The sequence below is a fragment of the Felis catus genome, chromosome D4, assembly GCF_018350175.1.
Source record: "Felis catus isolate Fca126 chromosome D4, F.catus_Fca126_mat1.0, whole genome shotgun sequence".
Classification (NCBI taxonomy): Eukaryota; Metazoa; Chordata; class Mammalia; order Carnivora; family Felidae; genus Felis; species Felis catus.
This window is the reverse complement of record NC_058380.1, coordinates 92189552-92209574: the sequence shown is the minus strand read 5'-3', so window position 1 is coordinate 92209574 and position 20023 is coordinate 92189552. Positions and strand designations below refer to the sequence as shown.

The 20023-nt window shown below is 60.2% G+C and overlaps 1 protein-coding gene across 3 annotated transcripts; it reads left to right on the top strand.

Annotated features, from left to right (window-relative positions):
• Positions 1–820: 820 nt before the first annotated feature.
• Positions 821–18580, top strand: UBAC1 (UBA domain containing 1). Of its 3 annotated transcripts, XM_023243052.2 has the most exons (11): positions 828–1133; positions 4698–4818; positions 5726–5799; positions 9696–9803; positions 10683–10785; positions 11058–11166; positions 11266–11307; positions 11823–12045; positions 14714–14800; positions 15565–15703; positions 17961–18580. In XM_023243052.2, the coding sequence occupies exons 1-11, from the start codon at positions 996–998 to the stop codon at positions 18074–18076; spliced, it is 1260 nt and encodes a 419-aa protein (XP_023098820.2). In that variant the 5' UTR covers positions 828–995; the 3' UTR covers positions 18077–18580. The 3 variants fall into 3 exon arrangements, with proteins under 3 accessions (XP_023098821.2, XP_023098820.2, XP_011287063.1); XM_011288761.4 differs by lacking the exon at positions 11266–11307 and having other exon boundaries at positions 834–1133; XM_023243053.2 differs by lacking the exons at positions 14714–14800; positions 15565–15703; positions 17961–18580 and adding an exon at positions 13815–14226 and having other exon boundaries at positions 821–1133.
• Positions 18581–20023: the final 1443 nt, after the last annotated feature.

Here is a 20023-nt window from a genome sequence, read left to right as displayed (position 1 = left end):
CGGCCCTATTTAGGCTGCCGGTCTCCTTAGCACGAACAGGGGAGCTGTGTGGCGTTCATCTCTGCTCAGTAAAGGTTCTCTGAATGGACCAGATCATACGTGGCCCAAACCGCGGCACCCACATCTGTCGTTGTCACAGGAAACGTGGGGGGGGGGGGGCGGGGAGGACAGTTGCTACAAGTGTCCGCCTGCGGCTCTGCCCCCTAGTGGAGGCCGCTCAGGGTTGTCTGACGCGGAAGGTTCGGGGGAGGCCGGGAACCCGGGCTGCCGCTGACTGGCTGCGGACCACACTCTGAGAAGTTGACCCAGAGCAGTGCAGTCCAGAAAAACACAACAGCTGCCACATGTGCAATTAAAACTGTGGGTAGGCTCCGCTTTAAGAGAAACAGGAGACATCAATTTCAACATACCTTACATTACCCGATACACCTAGACTGTTATTTCATATAACAGTCTATAGTCCATAACTTATAGTCAATACAAAGACAACAGGGAGTATTTTTCATTCCTTTTCCCTGCGGACTCTCGGAGACCTGCTGTGTACTTTTCACTCAGAGCGCATCTCAGAACTGATCACCCAACTCGACCGTCCCGCGTGCCTGCGGCCCCGGAGCTGCGAAGTGCAAGGAAGCTGTGTGGGACGGAGGCGGCAGCAAGAGAACTACACCTCCCGGCATGCCCGGGCGCTCCCTCTGACGCACTTCCTGCGCGGCGCCGGGCGCGCCGGGGCTACGGGAGAACCACATCTCCCGGTAGGCTCCGGGCGCGCGCTGTGACGCACTTCCGGCGCGGCGGGGACAGCGCGCCCCCGGCGGCCCGGCGGCGGGAGCGAGGCGACCGCTCGGCCCGCGGCAAGTGACGGGCGGCCGGCCGAGGGGGAGCCGGGGCGGGGCGGCGGCGGCCGGCGAGGGAGCGCGCGGGCGGCCTAGCCCCGCCCCGGTGACCTTCACGGCCCGGGCGGCGGGCGCAGGCCGGGCGGCGGCGGCGGCGGCGCGATGTTCGTGCAGGAGGAGAAGATTTTCGCGGGCAAGGTGCTGCGGCTGCACATCTGCGCGTCCGACGGCGCCGAGTGGCTGGAGGAGGCGACCGAGGACACCTCGGTGGAGAAGCTCAAGGAGCGCTGCCTCAAGCACGTAAGTCCGGGCCGCGGCCGCCCCCTTCCTTAGCCGCCCCCTTCCCGACGCCCTCCCCGGCCCGGGCTCCGGGCCGAGCGCTTCACGATCAACTCCTGCCGCAGCCCGAGGAGCTCGGGGCAGGCCGGGAAACTGAGGCAGGAAAGGTGAAGTCGCCGCGCGGAGCAGGGCCTCGTGGTTTTCCATCATTTGTGCTCGCTTTGCGCTTGGGGTGAGGCTCTTGGTTTTTAGCCGGGGCCCGAGGAAGAGGGACCCGCCGTGGAGAAGTGGCTTCCCTTCCCTGCGGGGCGGGCGACCTGGAGCTGTTTCCCGCTGGCTGGCATGGGGTCTGGCCCTGGCCCACTTGAGCCTCCGAGCTGGAGTCCCTGAAATGGGGCCGCTGCCAGACTCGTCCCCGAGCCCCTGCTTTGCCTCGGCCTTTGCATCCATTCGGCGGGTGGGTCCAGGAGAAGAGTCTCCTCGCTGAAAAAGCCACTTTTTAACGGTCAGTTCATGTGAAATACCGCTGTATAGTTGGCTCCTTAGTTTGCTAATTTTTGGAAGTGGTTCTTGCTGGCCGTGTCTCTGTAAACTCCTCCACTCAGGCAGGCTGGGACACCTGACTCCCGCTGCCCTTGGCCCGTGCGGTGTTTTCTTGTCAGGGTTTAGGTTCGTCTTCTGGTGCGGATTCCATGTAGTAAATTACACGTTTGTACTGTGGCGAGCGTCCTCTCCAAGGACGAACTTCCAGTTACTGTGGGAACTACGCACGAAGATACTTTTGAGTCACTTGGGAGTGAGGGTCTGTGGAGCTGTTTTGTGAGTGGCCAAGGCAGGCAGGCATTCTGGTTTCCAGAGCAGACCCCTTTCTGGAACACGCTGGATGTCAGTTACGATGCGGTCCTGGCCTCCCATCCAGGAGGGGGCCAGTCGGGTGTTTTCGCCATCTAGAAACCCCCCCTCCCCCCCGGACAGCAGGCTAGTAGGCTGGGGGCTCCGCGAGCGTGCAGGCTGTTAGAGCCAGGCCCTGTTGCTTGTTGAGTCGTGTACATTTACTAAAAAAAAATTTTTTTTTAACGTTTGTTATTCATTTTTGAGAGGCGGAGAGAGACGGAGTATGAGTGGGGGAGGGGCAGAGGGAGAGGGAGAGACAGAATCCGAAGCAGCTCCAGCCTCTGAGCTGTCAGCGCAGAGCCCGACGCCGGGCTCGAACTCACGAACCGCGAGATCATGACCTGAGCCGAAGTCGGACGCTCAACTGGCTGAGTCACCCAGGCGCCCCGAGTCCTGTACGTTTAAAACAAAAGCCAAAAACCTCCCCGACTTGCTGTTCCCCCTCCCTCCCCCCAGCCCACCCAGGACAGGAGCTCCTCAAGGGCTGGGTCTGTGTTCACATGTCCAGAGCCAGGCTCTCTGTGCTCAGAACAAACCTGTGGGTTAATGGACTGTCAATTCAGAACTGCCCGGACTTGGAGCGACACCTGCTGAGTCAGGCAGGGAGAAGTCGGTGGGTAAACCGGGGTGGCATTTGACTTAACTCGCTAATTTACATAGCTATCATAATATTAGTTTGTGAAGGGGAACAGGAAGTGAGAACTGTTGGCCTGATCCGCAGTTGCTTGCTAATGAATTTCAGGAGCTCTTGGGGTTCATCAGGCAGCCAATTTGAATAAGATGCTAATTACCATGTTCCTGATATTTATTATTCCAGTCGGGATTCAGGTGTGTCGCTGGGGATTTTTTCTGGCACTCTCCTACTTTAAATTGAGATTTTGTTGCACTCTGCAGTCTCTCCAGGTGTGGGGGAGCCACGTAAATCACGGGACTCGGGAGCTGAGTGGTCGGGAAGTATTCCCCCCTCCGTGCCCGTCCCGTTCTGTAGGCAGGACGCGCCGTCTCTCGAGCCGGTCAGAATGCAGTAGTTAGCGACGAGTATTCTCACGTTGCGTACTTGAACGTCACCCGGGAAACCATCGCCTGAGTGTCGTGCTGCAGCAGGCAGTGAGGCTCAGCCCGCCCGGGCTTCTGTTTCTCCTTCCCAATCTTCCCCTGGTGCACACTCAGGCTGGCGCAATGTTTCCCTTCCTCCTCGAAGGGGACGCTGTGGGTTTCGCCCCCCCCCCCCCCCAGTGGTACTCCTGGGAGCGTGTTGCTTTATTAATGAGGAGCGTTCTTACCATAACTCTTAAAGAACCTGATGAGCTCTGTAGCTTTTTGTTTCTTTCCACATCAGTTGGGGTCTCTTGTGAAATTGTCACTGCGTGGCATGGTACCTGTTAATATGGCTATGAGATCACATGACGGTGTGTCTTGGGATGACCCAGGAGGTCACGTCACGTGTAGGAGGAACGGCCTCTTCACCCTTCTGGGGAGGAAGCAGCTTCAGCGGGTGTCAGCGCCCGGCTCCCGTGATGGGCTCCGCTGGGGCCGTCCTGCTGCCGAATCTTCGCTTGCTCGGAGCGTCTGTGCCGAGAACAAAGGAGCAGGATGAAGTCACGGTGTGTGCGGATGACTCACGCTTGCGTGGTGCTCCTGGCACGCCGTGGACAGGTTGCACAGCACGGTCTTCTCAGGGACCACATGAGGGTTGTTTTGGAGAATTGTGTTTCATACGCTGTATTCTGAACTTGTCAGATCAGCGAGCCTGCGGATTTCAGACTCAGAAGGAGCACACCCAGTATTTCTGGGAGCAGAGCCAGAGTCGAATTCAAGGCGAGTGGGGGGAGGGTGGCATCTGCTCTCATAGACGCAGGAGCAGATCTTGCTGTTGGCCGGGCCCTTCTTTGCCCCCTTCATCCTTGCCCGTCGACGTGAGTGCACAACGGCCCCCCTGAAGCCAGAGTGTTCCGGGTGTTGCCACGACCTTCTCCTGCCTGGACTTCAGTGTCCCCCCACCCCTGCCCCGGTGCCACGTTCTGGGGCGCCTGGGGCCCTGGCCAGTGAGTCACACCTGCGTGCCAGTCGGCCAGTCCCCTTTGGCCGCCCAGGAGGGGCCCCACCCGGGACACCTGCAGCTTGCTTCGGGATCTGTGTGGTGGTCCCGTGCTGAGCGCAAGCCAAGGGCCGAGTGAAGGCTGGTTGTTCTCCTCTCGGGGTTTTGCGGGCTTTTCAGTGGTCAGGGCCCTGTTTCTACTGTCTGCGGACTCACCTTCTCTCTTCACCATCTCCCAGCCCCTTCCGTGCGTCTGGAAGACAGAAAAAGTACACAAATCAGACTTAGGTTTTTAGGTTTTCAGGTAACGGTGGACCTGCTATTTTCATTTTAAAACGTTGCTCCAGATCTTTGCAGACTAGGGAAGCGATTCAGGTTGCCACTAATTGCCAGCAGGGTATTTTATGTCAAGCCGTGAACCTATTTCAGGAGTACTTACTGGGTTGGTGGACAGATTGCTGCCCTAGGGATCAGATGTTGTGGCCTTTTGTTTGGCTTCCGCCATTGATGAGAATTCTTTGACTTGGTCTGCGCTCTGACTTTTTAGCTAGTAGCCAGTACACTCCTGCTGTGGTTTGAGGGTCAGGTCCTGTATCGTTACCATTACGATTTATTTGTTTTCTATCTTGAAATATATGATTCTTCCCCCCCAGTGTGCTCACGGGAGCTTAGAAGACCCCAAAAGTGTGACCCATCACAAATTAATACACGCTGCTTCGGAGAGGGTGCTGAGTGATGCCAAAACAATCTTGGAAGAGAACATCCAAGACCAAGGTAGGGGCCTCACGGGGCAGCGGGCGGAGCCGCGGCACCCGTGGCAACGGGGGACCTGAGAGGCAAAGGCACCCTCGACGTCCGCGTCTGCGTTCCAGGCTGGGACCGGCCGAGAACACTGGGTCCACTGAAAGGATTTTATTTTCCCTTTGGTACAACAAAGTACGCATTGTGGGACGTTTGTGACAAACAGCACAGACCGAAATGGAACGGGCAGCATCCATCTGAGAAACCAGCTGTGAACCTCATTTCTAATTCTGTTTCTGAGCAAACCCAGGGTCTGCAGGGCTGCTCCCGGCTGTATCGTGCGGCCGGACCCCAGGGCGCCGGTGTCCTGGGCTGACACTCCTGCTACAGACACGTCCGTCCCGTCGCTTAGGCTTTGCGTCCGAAGCGTGTGGGGAGAAACCTTTGGTTTTCTAGATGTCATTCAAAGGGTGGTTTTAATTCTGGGATTCTCTTAAATAATCCGTTTCGGAAGTACTGTTCCCAGACCTCCGTGGAGCGTGGGGGTCGGGCTGGGGACCAGGCGGGAGCTGCCAGCCGCGCGGCCCGCGGCCCCCCTCCCCCCCGGCACGCCCCGGGTTTAGCTCTGAGGGTGGAGACCGGCCCCCCAGCCTCCGAGAGCGGAGCCCGTTGAAACGGGAGCGTTTTGTGAGGTTTCCACCCGTTCTTGGCACAGTTGTCAGGGCCGTGCTGTGTGTGAGCCCCAGCCGGGGTCCCGCCGGGCCAGGGGACCCGCACACGCACGGTAGGGGGTGGGGGGCGAAGGGGCTCATGTGAGCACTCGGCTTGGGGGGCACCCGGAGGGCGCCCCTGCTCCTGTGTCCGCGGGTCCTCTGGCGCCCGTTCTGCCATTTCACGGATAAGGGAGGTAACCGGCTTGATAGACGTGTTTCCTTTCCAGATGTCTTACTGCTGATCAAAAAGCGTGCCCCGAGTCCGCTGCCCAAGATGGCCGACGTGTCCGCAGAAGAAAAGGTGAGTCTCAGAGTTGGGAATCGGACGCCTTTGTCAGCAGGAGGCCCCCCCCGCGGAAGCCCGCGGCCTGACACGGTTCTGGATGCCGGCCGCCCGCAGACCCAGCGCGTCCCACGGTCACAGTCACGGGGCTTCTCTGTCGTGGCGGAGCCTCTCCTGGTCGCTGGCCGCGTGGCTGGCACTCCGCCCCCCCCCGGCCACCCGTCCGCCCCGATCTCCGGGAGCGCCCTCCTTCCTCTCCCCGGGTGGCACCCGGAGCACGGGGAAGGGGTGGCGGGCACACACTTGGGCCCCCGTGCCAGGAGCGCAGGCTCGTGCTCGGGAAGTTCCTGGAGAAGCGGGGGGCCTTCCACACCTGCGCCCAGGTGCAAAACGCCGCCGTTGGAAAGGGGCTGCCGTACTAATTTCACAACTTTTCCTCGCTTATCTTGGGGACAGAGTTTCTTACTCATGCTCCGAAATGCTAGGGAGGGCGTTCACCCCTGAGAAAGCAGGCCAGACTCCGTGGGCCTCTGAGCAGTGAGCTATCTCAGGGTCTCCTCTGGGACAGGCGGTACGGGGGGAGTGCCTGGGGGCTTATCTGTGGCCACACCTGGCCACAGCACTGGCATGGAGATGGGCCAGCCGCCCCCCCCCCCCCCAATCTCCGGGAGACAGAACCGGGCCCGCCCCTGCCTGTCCCGGAGAACTGCCTGGGCGGAACGCGGTTCTCCGGTTACAGTGCGAGCCCTTGGTAACCAGTGTAGACGATGGGGTTCCCACCGCCACGGCGGCTCTGGGTAACTTGCGGCTGCGGACCTCACGCGGCAGTTCACCTTGTCTGCGCACGTTTGCAAAACAAAACATCGTAAGACGTTAATGCTTGTTTCTGTGAATTATTATTAATTTTAAGTGAAAGTAACATGCGTTTCCGAAGGCAAATAATGCTACCGGTCTCCCAATAAAAGTCAGCATCTCCCTCTCCCACGGGAGTCACACACCCTAAAGGCAACATCTTTAACTCATTTCGCTCTTCCTTCAGCGATTCTCTTCCTGATGGATAAACAGCACGCATAATTTATTATTTCTTAGAATATCGGCTTTAGGTTCTTCGGCTTCTTGGTGTTTGGTGTGTTAGATCATAGCCCTAGTTGTTTCCACGCTGGTTGAAGATTTCAGGATTTCCGTTAGGATTAGTGTATACATGTTGTTTTCTGTTAGGAGTTGAAGGGTACTGAGATTATCCTTTTTTTTTTTTTTTTTTAATGTTTGTTTTTGAGAGAGAGAGAGAGAGAAAGAGTGTGAGTGAGGGAGGGACAGAGAGAGAGAGAGACAGAACTCGAAGCAGGATCCAGGCTCCGAGCTGTCAGCACAGAGCCCGACGTGGGGCTCGAACTCACAGACTGAGATCATGACCTGAGCCGAAGTCGGATGCTTAACTGACTGAGCCACCCAGGCGCCCCTCCTTCTTTTGTTTTCTGTAGGGTTATTGCTAAGGTTTTCAAATTCTTTGCCGGGATTAGTAAATCTCTCTGAAAACAGGGTCACATGTCCTGCTGTCCTGGAAACGTCCCCCCAGCTCCCTCCAGCCGCGTCCCTCTGCCTCAGTGGCTTCTAGGCTTTCCCATCTCGCGCCCTGTGTCCGAGCTTCTGAATCTTGTATATCCGTACGCTCTTTGCTGCCGCCTGCCTCATAACCACTGACAACAGCTTGAGACAGCACACAGCTCACAGGTCTGTGGGTCAGTGGTCTGGGTGGGCTCAGCTGGGCCCTGCCTTAGGCTCTCAGGTCTGGATCAAGGTGCGGCCGGTGTGCGTTCCTCTTTTCAGGCTCTGGGGAAGGGTCCGCTTTGGGTGCGTTCTGGTGGTTGTCGGTTCCTACCGCTAACAGGCCGGGGTCCTGTTTTCTTGCTCGGTCAGTCAGGGCCGCCGCATTCTTGCCTCACGGTCCCCTGCATCTTCAGAGCCAGTGATAGAATTTCTCACGCGTCGACTCTCCCTCTGGCCAGAAAGAGCACTTTGCTTTTGAAGGGATTGCCTGATTAGGTCAGGCCCACCAAGGAGGGGGGGCGCTTCCTTTAAAGTTGACTGTGCCATAGCCTGACCTTATCCCACAACAAAGTGCATCCTACTCACAGCCCCTGGGACTGTGCAGGTGTGGTTGCAGGAGTGTGATCTTAGGGCCCGATTCGGAGTCCACCTGCAGAATCATATCTTCCAGCTGACTTGTCTGGTGGAGCCTGGCTTCCCTCAGCCTCTGGGAAGGGAAAGGAGTCTCGCGGCCTTGCCCTCCAGCGTCCGGTGGCTTTGGTGAGCACCACCTGTGTGCGTGCACTGCGTGATGAAGGTGCTGGGCCCAGCGTCCGGGGTTTCCATGTGGCCGGCAGCGGCTGGTCGGTCCTGACTTGTCCCCTGTCCCTGCTCTGCTTCCTCTCCCCTCCCCTCCCCCTGGGGTCTTCTAGCACCCCCCCCCCCCCCCAAGGCTCTTGAGGGCTTTGGAAGTTCGTGATCTGCGTTGATGCAGATCCCGCCCCCGGCACATAGAGTCGGAGATTCGTGGGTTTTCGTTCCAGAAGTTTTTCTGGATTGTTCTTGGACAGTGCTCTCCCCTCGTTTTCTCTCCCTCTTTCCGGAGTTCCTGTTGGTTGCATGTTGGCGGTTTCCTGGACATCTTTCCCTGACTGCTATGGCCTGTTTATCTGGCGGTGATCTTTTACGGTTCCCAGCGGTGTCTCCCCCGACGGTGATGGCCTCCTGCTGCGCCCCCGTCTCCAAGGGTTTTCTGGCGTGAAATCCTTTTCCTCTTGTCATCTCCTTCACGCTTCCTTACTTCCCCGCTCTCATTCAGGTCTCTGTCCCTCCTGTTGGAGGCTTTCCTCACACCCCGGGGCCTCCTCGGCTGCCGTCTCTCCAAGAGGTACCAGGGGCTCACCGGCTGCTCTCTGTGCCCACGGTCGCGCCTGCTGGTCCACGGTCGCGCCTGTGGGGCACAGACTCGGCCCTGTTCCCTCCTTCCACGGGGGTGTGTCTCCTGCCGGGGGTCCTTGAAGCCGAGTAGCGCAGGGACCGGGTCTCGTCCGGGGTTAGGACGGGGCCCCCTTTTCCGGCTGCTGAGCCCAGGCTGCCTGGCTCCGGGGCTCCCCGGGTCTGCCCTCTCCAAGGCGGTTTCTGGCCAAGCAGGGTGGTAGAGGGCCACTGTCCTTGGCCTCGGCCGCTCAGTCCCAACCTGGGCGCTTCCCTCCGGCTCTGGCGTCGGCCTGGCCTGGTTTCTGGCTGGACTCCTGCCCCACGTGCTCGGCTGACCCCCGTCTGTTTTCTGTCTCGGAGGAACAGTCTCTGTCGCTCTGGTTCTCTGTGTTGGAGTCGCTGCCATCTGGTGCGGATGTGCTGTTGTGTCGGGCGCCCCGGCACAGCCACGGCCTCCCTGTGGCCACGAGACACCGTGTCCGCCTTCTCTCCTGCCCTGCCGCCCTCTGGTTATGACAGGCAGGAATCGTGTCCCCAGAGAGCATCACGTCTTCTGTCCCCGAGGACGCGCACAGAACCCGCAGGGACCCTCTGCCGAGGCGAGAGCGGCGCCCGCCCCCTCGGGAAAGGCGCTCTCCCCGCGGGAGCCCGTGTTCCGGCTGATGCGGCCTTGCCTTTTCTTGCTCTCGTGTTCATTTTGGAGTTCCTTTTTCTTTTTAATGTTTGTTCATTTTTGAGAGGGAGAACATGCGCACGTGTGAGGGAGGGGCAGAGAGAGAGGGAGACAATCCCAAGCAGGCTCCTCACGGTCCGCGTAGAGCCTGACGCGGGGCTTGAGGTCACGGACCGCGAGATCCTGACCTGAGCCAAAATCAGGGGTTGAGGCTTAACCGACTGAGCCCCCCAGGCGCCCTATTCGTTTCAGACTTTCTGATTACTTTTCTGTGTAGAAAAAACAAGAAGAGAAGGCCCCGGATAGAGAAGCTATATTCCGGGCCACCGCCAACCTGCCCTCCTACAACATGGACCGGGCCGAGGTCCAGACCAACATCAGAGACGTGAGTGCCCGCCATGGGCCACGCCACGTGCTCCTCACACCTGCGTGGGGGCCGTGCTTGGGGAAGTGGGGGGAAGGACAAACAGGAGTTCTGTGTGCGTTTTTGCAGCTTCTCCGTAGACCTTAAACGATTTCAAAATAAAAAGGTTAAGAAGACATTGGAAAGTGGGACCGCAAAGGTAGATGCTACTGGAAAATACTAGAGTTTTGCCCGAAGTTTGGTAAAAACTGGTAGAGAGAAATCTGGACCCTTAGTAATTTTGGATGCAAAGTCCTGAGCTAGAAAAGCAGGGTGTGTCCGGTGTCCCATGGAGCGGTCCCAGCAGGGTGCAGCGTGCCCCGCGGACTGGGACCGCGTGGCCGCCCGCTCCGAGAGTGCCACCACGGCCCTGCTCACCTCAGCAGCAGAGTGTGCCATCGCACTCTGACGCCTGCCCCGGCCCGCACGCGGTTTGCCCCGCGCGTGTCCTTCCTGCGGCGTCGGAGGCCCGTCGTGGGAACGAGCGGTGGCCGGCCCCTGTGTCGCCCATGGGACCGGGGACCCGCCCGTAGAGGGTTCTGATCGAGTTCCCAGCAGCCTTCTTCCTGGTGAGAGCCCGAGGCCTGTGCGGGGGGCCCGGCGGGTCAGGCTGCTCTCTTCCCCTTCCGTGCCGGGTGCTTTCTGCGTCGGCCCAGGGGCTGAGCGGTGTCGCCCGTCCGACGCCTCCCTGCCCGGCACAGAGTCCTGCCAGTCCGGTCTCCCCTGCCTCTGGTGTTGCGGAAGCGGCAGCAGCATAGTTGGGACTGGGATGTGGGGTCTAGGGCCCAGGAGCGCGGTTACACCTCCAGGCGGGTCTCGGGCACGTGAAGCAGTTAAGAGCCTTTTTGTCCTTTCCTGCAGTTCCAGACGGAACTCCGGAAGATCCTGGTGTCTCTCATCGAGGTGGCACAGAAGTTGTTAGCGCTGAACCCGGATGCGGTCGAGCTGTTCAAGAAGGCGAACGGTACTAGCAAGCCCGGGTTGGCCGCGATCCCGCGCTCGGACCCGCCGTGGGCCCCGCGGCGCCCGTTCACTGGCCACGGCCCCGGGGTCACACGGGGGGACGAAGAATGCTTTACGTTTGTGCTTCCAGTTGACGCGGGCTCCTGTCCGCACGGGTGCCGGCCGAGGCACCGTGTGGATTTGCTGAGGATTCGGGGGGTTGGCACGCACCTGGGACCCCGGGCCCCTCGCGCTGGCCCGGCCCTCACGGGTCGCCCCGTCTCTCGCCCACAGCGATGCTGGACGAAGAGGAGGACGGGCGAGTGGACGAGGCAGCTCTGCGGCAGCTCACGGAGATGGGCTTCCCGGAGAGCAGGGCCGCCAAGGCCCTGCGGCTGAACCAGTACGTGTGGGCCACCTCCTCCCCTTGCTGCCGATGCTGTGGGTTCCCCTGGGGTGACGTCCTCCGTCCCAAACTCTCTGATTGAACCGTTTCTGATAGATATGAGTTTTTAAAGAGAAATCCTGCATGCACATCCCTGAGGTAAGCTAGCGGGGCACCTCCATTGTCTCAGGACAGTGTGATGTGGCCTCGCCCTCGCTGGGGACAGGCCAGGGTGGCCGGGTCCTCCCGGGCCGTCGTTGCCAGCGCTGCGTGGAAGCCTGCCTGTGGCAGGGATGTGGCGACCCGGAGCCGTGTCCTCTTAAGCGGCCTCCTACGCCTGCCCCGCCGCAGCCACTTGCCTTTGCGTCCACACTCCGCTCTGAAACGAGCGCCTTGACAGCCAGAGGACAGTCGGGGGGGCTCTGCTCTTGGCCTTGGGCCTAAAAGTCTCACGTTCTTCATGAGCTTATGGCCCTTGCTTAGTGAATGGGTCTCTGTGCTGTGGCCGGGGTCTTAGGGGGTTTCGGGGCCAGGGCCACGGCCTCTCCCAAGGGGTCCCCAGCTCCTGCCGGAGAAGTCACTAAAGCCAGAGAACCTTCCGTGGGATGTGAAGGAGGTGGGAGGCCCTCAATGATTGGCCTGGGCCATCTGGAAAGTCTCTTGTCACCTTTCAGCATGTCGGTGCCTCAGGCCATGGAGTGGTTGATCGAACACGCAGAAGACCCGACCATCGACACGCCTCTTCCGGGCCAGGCCTCTCCGGGAGGGGCTGAGGCCGCCCCTGAGGCTGCCTCCGAGGCGGCCGGGACTAGCACCGGAGACGAGGAGCCCAGAGATGAGCTAACGGAGATCTTCAAGAAGATCCGGAGGAAAAGGGAGTTCCGGGCCGATGCTCGGGTACGTGCTCCGGGGCCTGGACACCGCCCGGCAGGGTTGGCGTTTGTCCACGTGGGGCTGCGCCGTGTGGAGGAAGCTGGACCTGGTGAGGGGCTTATCGTCAGGCCCAGGTTCGGTTTTCACTTGTCCTCGTGTGAATCCAGGTGGCTGTTTTTCCTCCAAATACTCATTTGTCACCTGAAAACTCACGACGGTCCTGTCCACGTTCCCGCCGTGAGTGAGCCGTGGGCTTGGGCGGGGACGCTGCCCAGAGACCAGAGGCTGGGGCGCCGCAGGACTGTCTGTGGACGGGGAGGCGGTCAGGCTCTGACCACCTGGTCGTGGTGTCTGCGGGATGTCAGGACCCGAGACCTGGGCCATCTCGCGCTGCACTTGGCCGGCTGACGTTCGTGTCTGGTGTGGCTGCCCTCCACTGTCCCCTCCTCCTGGGTGCTTTTGTGGCTCCCTGTTCTCCACTGTTCGGTTATTTGACCAGGGTTGTGATTTCCTCTTGGATGTTTTCTGTGCTTTAAGACTGCGGTTTTCTTTCAGATTATAGATGGGTCATTTCGAGGTGTTAGGGCTCTGAGTCCGTGAGTTCCTGACTTGGCTTGGGGTGCCGTGTTGTCCGTGTGGGCTCACCCGCGGACTCGTGGGATGCCCACCCTAGCCTATCCTGCACCCGTTTCCCTGGGTCGAGCGGCACCTCCCGCCAGGGGCCCGGTTCGCGCTGACTGCACATGGTGTGAGCCCTGGCTCTGGGGGCCGACCGCTCCCCGCACGGGGGCCGGTGCTGTTCTGGCTTCTCTTCCCTCTGGGGGTGCAGACCCCTTCCAGGGTGCTGGGTTTAAGTACAGACCCCTTCCAGGGTGCCGGGTGTAAGCTCCAGCTTGTCGTCTCACATGGACCCAGGGCCCACGTCCTGTCTGCGTGTGCACGTTAGACCCTGACCCCCAGGCCCTGCTAATGCCCCTGCCCCCTCCCGGGCTAGTTTGCTGTTCTGTCTGCTTTCTTGTGAGCTCAGCTACAGCTGAGCCCGCAGCTGGTGTTTCTAGAGCCTGGTCTGGGCGCCGGGCTGAGCCCCACGGGAGGGGAGGCCGTGTTCCTGGAGGGTGCTCTGTGCTCCTCCAGGCTCTGGACTTCCCTGGAGGGTGGTCTCACGTTGTCCTCGTCGGGCACACCACTGCTCAGCCGGTGGTCTTTGCTGCCCTCTCAACCTCGTGACGCTGAGTGACACCCGAGGCGCTCTTCTCCCAAGACGCGTGCCTGTGCCAGGCCTTCCTGTCCCCTCTTTGCGGTAGACGTTCTGTGACGATTGTTGCAAAAGGCTGACCCAGGACATCATCGTCTCCCACCCTCTGGTTCCACGCCATTTGAAAGGATAGTCTGGAAGGACGGGAGTGTTGGCGTGGCTCCCAGGAAGTCTGGATCAGGGAGCAGGGCTTGGACTGGAGACCAAGACGGACTTTTCGCGGTCTCTTCCCCTCCCCCCACGCCAACGCCAGCTGCGGGGGGACAGTGCGTGCGGTGCGTGGGGCAGGCAGAGCCCGGGTCTCGGGGCCTGTGAGCGCGTGGACCCCTGGCAGGCGGGCTGGGGGCGTGACCCCAGAGTCCCCGTGCGGAAGGACTGGGCCACGGTTTCTCTAGGCTGAGCTGGGAGTGAGTCAAAGGAGAGGAAGGTTTTTATTGACGTTCACAGGAAGGTCTCCGTGTGCTTGAATTTAGCGGGAGGTCCCGGTGATTTTATGTGACCCGGGGGACAACTACCACATGGTGCGTTCTTCTCCTAGGATTTGCGGGGGACCCCCACCCCCGCCAGCCCTGGGGTTAGGAGCTGCTTCGGGAAAGGAAAGGACGTGGGTCATCGCACAGATGCTTTCTCGTGAGCTCACTGGACACCGTTTGGCCCCAGTGAAGCATCTTTCTGGCTGCCGCCCCGGCTGACTTCCTTTCCACCCGGTGCTCTCTGAGACACCTGTCGGGCCGGTCCAGCCTGGGCATGGCCGCCAGCACCCACACCCGGGTGTGTGGCGAGGCAGAGTGGTTAACACGGAAAAGTCTACCAGGAAGAAGACGGGGACCCAGTTCACAAGAGTGTGGTTTGATCTCCATGCAGTTAACTTGATGAAATCTTTTACCTTTTTTTCCCCCCAAAATCGACCCTTTTAAAGATTGCACAATAAAAGTCAAGGGTAAAGCGAAGGACGTAACGTGTTCTGTGGTTTTTGTCCTGAAATCGTACATCTCTCATCCCCAGAATGTTGAACGTTGGGTCGTTGTTCCCCTGAGAATTCTCAAACGTTCATGTTTACAGTTTATATTTTGTTAAGTGTAAGATGTTTGAAGTTAATTTTAGTGTCATTTTTTGAAGGATAAAACGTGCAGAAACCTCCTTTCTGTTTCCCGCAAGCGAGCAGGATCTTTTTCTCCCCACCTCAGTCGGGTTTGCTTCCCTCGTGGTCTCTCCCTCACCCTTTCGTTCTGGGGACCGGGGCCCCTGCAGGGAGCTCACGGTGGCGGTGGAGACTTTCTGGCCACACACGGGGACAGCCCTAAAAGGGCCTGATGCTGGCGCGGCCTGCCCGTGGCCTGTCGGTCAGCAGGCTTCCCGGTGTGGCCCCGGGCCACGCGGCCCGGCTCCCTGGTCCTCAGCGAGCGCGCACTGAGTGGCCTGTGGGTTCTCCTTCAGGCCGTCATTTCCCTGATGGAGATGGGCTTCGACGAGAAGGAAGTGATAGACGCCCTCAGAGTGAACAACAACCAGCAGAACGCCGCCGTGAGTACCGCCGCGCGTCCTCGTGCCAGCGACGCTCTCCCCTCGCCCGCGTCACGTGCATCAGGCTCCTGTCCCAGGCGGTCCGTTCTTTCCGAGGGAGACGACAGGGTCGATGGTGTCACAGTATAACGTGTTTTGCATACTGAGAAAGTTCCGGGCCTTGTTTTTCTTTTTTTCTGTTTCTTTCTTTCGTTCTTTTTTATTTGTTTAAGTTTGCATGTTAATTTTGAGAGAGAGAGAGCAGGGGAGGGGCAGAGAGAGAGGTAGAGGGAGAATCCCAGGCAGGCTTCATGCTGTCAGCACAGAGCCCGACGTGGGGAACGAACCCACGAAGCTGCGGGATCATGACCCGAGCAGAAACCAAGAGTCAGACGCGTAACTGACTGAGCCCCCCAGGCGCCCCGGGATCTGTCTTTGTACGACCCCGTGCGTTCCTTGGCACGCATGTGAGTCGTTAGTTGGCTGAGCTGACCTGGGACGGGTCCCAGGCTGGGACCCACGACAGCTGCCCGAGGAGGGCGTGGTGGTGGGGCAGGGACTTCTGGGGATGCAGCCTGGGGGTTCCATGCCTCCCTTCATTCTCCTCCCAGCGCCCTGCGCGGGTCCTGCCGAGAAGTCCCAGGCGCGTTTGTCTGAACCGCCGTGCTGGGATCTGCCGGCCGTGCCGACATCGGAGCCCCCCGGCCTGGGCCCCTCCCTGGGGGCAGCCGCTGCCGGTGGGGGCTCAGGAGCGACTAACGTGTGTGTGACTTTTGCGTCCGCAGTGCGAGTGGCTGCTGGGAGACCGGAAGCCCTCCCCCGAGGAGCTGGACAAGGGCATCGACCCCGACAGCCCCCTCTTTCAAGCCATCCTGGATAACCCAGTGGTGCAGCTGGGCCTGACCAACCCTAAAACGTTACTAGGTACGCGGGCTTCCCCAGGGGCGGGCCCCGCCACACCGCGTGGATGTCGCCGAGTGACACCGATGTCCCTGTCACCTTCGGGGAGCTCCTGCCTGAGTCACGGTGGGGCCCAGCGGCCGGGCTGTGGCCGTGGTGTGGCGGCCTCCCGTGCAGACGACTTGGACGAGCTGTGGGCGCCAGAGTGGCCCGTCCAGGTTGAGGAGAGCGCGGGCAGCGCCCCGCGGGCCGGGGCCAGGTGTGCGGGAGACGCTGGCCTCTGCTCTTTCTGGTCGCGAGGGCTTTCTCTGGCCCTCCGTCTGACCGTGAAACAGCCTGCGTCCGGAAGCACGTATGGTTTTTGTGACTCGCAGAATAGTAACGAAACTAAGACCCACACATCCTTTTGGCTTCAGAGGATGGGATGGGAAGAGCCTGGGGATGCCCGGTGGCCGGGGCGGTTAAGCCTCTGACTCTTGATTTCTGCTCAGGCCATGATCCCAGTTCGTGAGTTCGAGCCCCACGTCGGTCTCTGTGCCGACAGCACAGAACCTGCTTGGGATTCTCCCTCTCTCTGCCCCTCCCCCACTCGTTCTCTTTCTCGCTTTCTCTCTCTCTCTCAAATCAATAAACTGAAAAAGGCACCACCAACAGTGTGGAATTCTAGGCCCTGCGGGTCCTCCGGTCCCCTCCCCCACCCCAGGAGCGGGCCTTCATCGTCCCCTGGGCCCCTCGGGGGCAGCGTGCCTGTGTCTGTGCCCGAGCCCCACCCCCCATCACCTGCGTCTTCCAGCTGCTTTGATGTCACCTCCACCTTGGGGCTTGGTCAGGGCTCATCCTGTGTCCACACCTTCCCCTTTGTCTCTCGTCGCACGTGCAGACGTCCTGTTCGCGCTTCTGTTCTGGACAGGTGTTTCTTTGGGACGTTGGCAGGTGCGAGTCTGATAGGAGACCGTCCTTGCTCTGATAGATGTCCGTCCTTGCCCTCTGTCCCAGCCAGCCCCTGGGGCCCCGCGTCGTTTACCCCTGTCCCCAGGACGGCTCTAGGTGCCAGGAGGCGGCGGGTGGGGTGCCCAGCACGTTCACGGAGTAGCCGGTCCTTCCTCACTGACCCCATGCTGTGTGCTTCCTCGAGTTCGCCTGGACGCCCTGCCGTCCTTCTGGGCTCCCTGTCTGATACTCGAGACTGGTTTCCGGAGGGTGCCCATCAGGGGTCCCCCGGTGGTTTTAAGGGCTGGGAGGGCTGTCAGGTCACACAAGCAAGTGACTAAGTCAGACTTTGTTGCTACACCGCGGTCCCGTGTGGCCCTGAAGCGCCATGAGCAGACAGGGTAAGTGCGCTCCCCGAGGCTGGTGCGCGTGGGGCCGCTCCGCACTTCCGCGTGTGCTGATGGGTGAGGCCGGAGAGAGGACGGCACTTTCCAGACGTGCGTGACGCCTGCAGCCTGTGAGCTCACACGGCCAGGGTTTGCGGGGGACAGCCGTGTGCTGGGAGACACCTTCTGTCAGATTTTATTTGTAAGTCGTTTCTACACCCGACGTGGGGCTCGAACCACAACCCTGGGATGTGGGGTTCCTGCTGAGCTGCCCAGGCGCCCCTCACTCACGATTTTAATGCTCGGGTTTTTTTGTTGTTCTTTTAAAAATGTTTTAAATGTTGATATTTATTTTGAGAGAGAGTGCGTGTGCGAACAGGGGAGGGGCACAGAGAGAGGGAGACACAGAATCCCAAGCAGGCTCCAGGCTGTCAGCGCAGAGCCTGACCCGGGGCTCAGACTCACAAACCGGGAGATCATGACCCAAGTCAAAGTCAAGTCGGACACTTCACCGACTGAGCCGCACAGGTGGCCCCGCGTCCGGTTTTTTTAAGTCGTTTCCTGAACACTGAACGTTCTCATTTTCCCAATCAGATATCGTTAAATTTGCAACAGTGTTTTTATGTCTTTTCTGCCTCTGATTATTTTGCCAGGATAGGGCTGGAATTGGAATTACTGAGTCACGGGCTGCGACTATTTTTAAGATCGCGGGTAGCCGTTGCCAGATTGCTTTCCAGAATCGGTGCGCCAGCAAGCACACGGGCACGCCGCCTGCCCGCCCAGGGCTGGAGACGCGGGTGCCCCGATGGGCTGAGCAGATCAGACGTTGCCGGGGGGTTGTTGGGGAGGGGTGACCCGGGTACTCACGGCTCCCCCTTTAAGGGCCGGTCGAGAGGCAAGTCCGTGGCACTTGACTGCGTGCCGAGAGCCGTGTCTCAGCCGGCCTCGCCGTGTTCTCCCCGCAGCGTTTGAGGACATGCTGGAAAACCCACTGAACAGCACCCAGTGGATGAACGACCCGGAGACGGGGCCGGTCATGCTGCAGATCTCCAGGATCTTCCAGACCCTGAACCGCACGTAGGCGCGAGTGCGGCCGCTCCCCTGCACGGCTCCAGCACCTGTCCGGGAGCCGGGGCGGCCCCAGCCACGGCCCTCTTCTACCCGCCAGCCTGCCAGCCGGCCGCGGAAGAGCGTGGAGACCCCTCGGTGCCAGTGCCGCAGGCTGGGGGGGGGGGGAGGGGGAGGCTCGCCGGACCCCGCCCTCCGCACCCCACCCCGGGTCGTCAGGGCTCGGGGGCCCTTCTCCGGCTTTGACCTTCTGCTTAAACACTCGTGTGATGGCAGCGTGCACGGCCGGCCGCATCTCCAGCCTCCAACAGTGTTTACAGGCGTGGATGCCCCAGGAGGGGTCCCCTCCCTCCACAGTGTCCCTCTGGGCTCTGGAAACGCTCTTTGACCCGACCCGCAGGCGCTGCTTGTCACTTGGAAGAAGGCATGTTTCGACCCAAAGTGTGAAGTCAGTACTAACTTATGTAGAGGAAATCACAGATGATTTTTCTTTAATAAATAAATTCCCTTTTTGCTATTGTCATAGTGTGACTTTAGCGCCGCAGAGGGGCTTGTGCGCTCCCGACAAAGCACGCCCGCCGCGCCTGTCCCGCTCCGGGCAGTCGCTGCCCCCTCGGCGTGGCGGGCTGCCCGGGCTCGCGTCCCGGGGGCAGAACGGCGGTTCCGACTGGAGCGGACGGTCTGTATGGGCCCGGCGAGCGCTCCCAGGCCTCCGAGGGCGGACCGGATGCCGGTGGGGCTGCCTTTCCTTTGTAAACGTTACTCGCGTTGCAAAATGAGAAAATGGGTTAGTGCTTTGCTTTTTTTTTCAATGCTGCTCGTTACTTACTGCTTGACGCATTTTTCAGATGTTTTTCTGAACTCGTCTTCTGCAGCGGCCCCACCTGCCTGGGCCCAGACCTGGGTGCGCTCGGCCGTCGGCTGCGCGGTCAGGTGCGGGCCGGGGGCCGCCTCGCTGCCCCGGGGCCTCCGCCGCTCGCCCGCCCCGCTCAGCTGAGCGCAGGTGTTGTAAGGAAGTGTTTCTTTCCGCAGATCTGGGTTTTTCTCATTCTTTTGATTCAGACTTAGAACTTACGGACAGAATAGTAAAAATTTTTACAGGTAGCGAATCTCACATTTTCTAAGCCTGAGGCGGTCTCCACCGAGGTGCGCCTGGGGGCTCAGTCGGTTAAGCTTCCGGCTCTTGATTCTGGCTCAGGTCATGATCTCAAGTTTCATGAATTCGAGCCCCATATAGATCTCCACGCTGACAGCACGGAGTGTGCTTGGGATTTGTTCTCTCTCTCTCAAAATAAGTAAGCAATAAAAAAAAAAAAAAAAAAATACAGTCCCAGCTGTTCCCGAAGCACCAGGGATGTGCCCTGCGCTCCATTATTTGTGCCCTGTCTTTAAAGCGACCGACTGGAAGTTTCTTAGGCCTCGTGACCTTCTCCTCTGCCTCACGGCAAAGCAGTGAGCCACGGGGCCGTGGCCTCCGTGCCCCGGACTCCGAGCCCCACGCAAGGGGCGGTGCGTTTTGCAGTCTCCGTGTGGAAGCACATTCCTGGTCGAACCGCTCGAAGGCAACACCCCGGGGCCGGCCCTGCGGCGTGGCGGCTGTGGACCGCCTCGTGGGCCAGGCCTCAGGCCACCCCGTGCGCCTTCTTTTCTGTCCACTGTGTAAGGGACATTCCTCAGGAGGGAAAGCGTGTCCGACTCTGGCTCGGAGCCTGTTCTCTGACCGACACGGCCGTGTTGCCTGTTGGGGGTTGGTTTCGGTCAGGCGGCAGCAGCTCGTGGTGCCCTCCCCGGGGGGGCCGATGGCCCGTCTGGGCTCCGGCTCCTGCAAGGCTTCCCTCCCTGCTTGGGGACCTGTGCTGCGGCCCCCCGGGCGTGGGGAGCTGCAGCCCTTGTGACTGATGAGGGCCTGCCCTACGCGCCTGCAGAAGGACATCGCTGGCGTGTCACCGGTGCACGCGTG

Bases quoted from the DNA above. Each gene is read 5' to 3' on its own strand.
- UBAC1 (XM_023243052.2), top strand. From the start codon at position 996: ATGTTCGTGCAGGAGGAGAAGATTTTCGCGGGCAAGGTGCTGCGGCTG. The intron at 1,134-4,697 runs GTAAGTCCGGGC...CTTCCCCCCCAG, and splicing joins AGGAGCGCTGCCTCAAGCAC to TGTGCTCACGGGAGCTTAGA. The intron at 9,804-10,682 runs GTGAGTGCCCGC...CCTTTCCTGCAG, and splicing joins TCCAGACCAACATCAGAGAC to TTCCAGACGGAACTCCGGAA.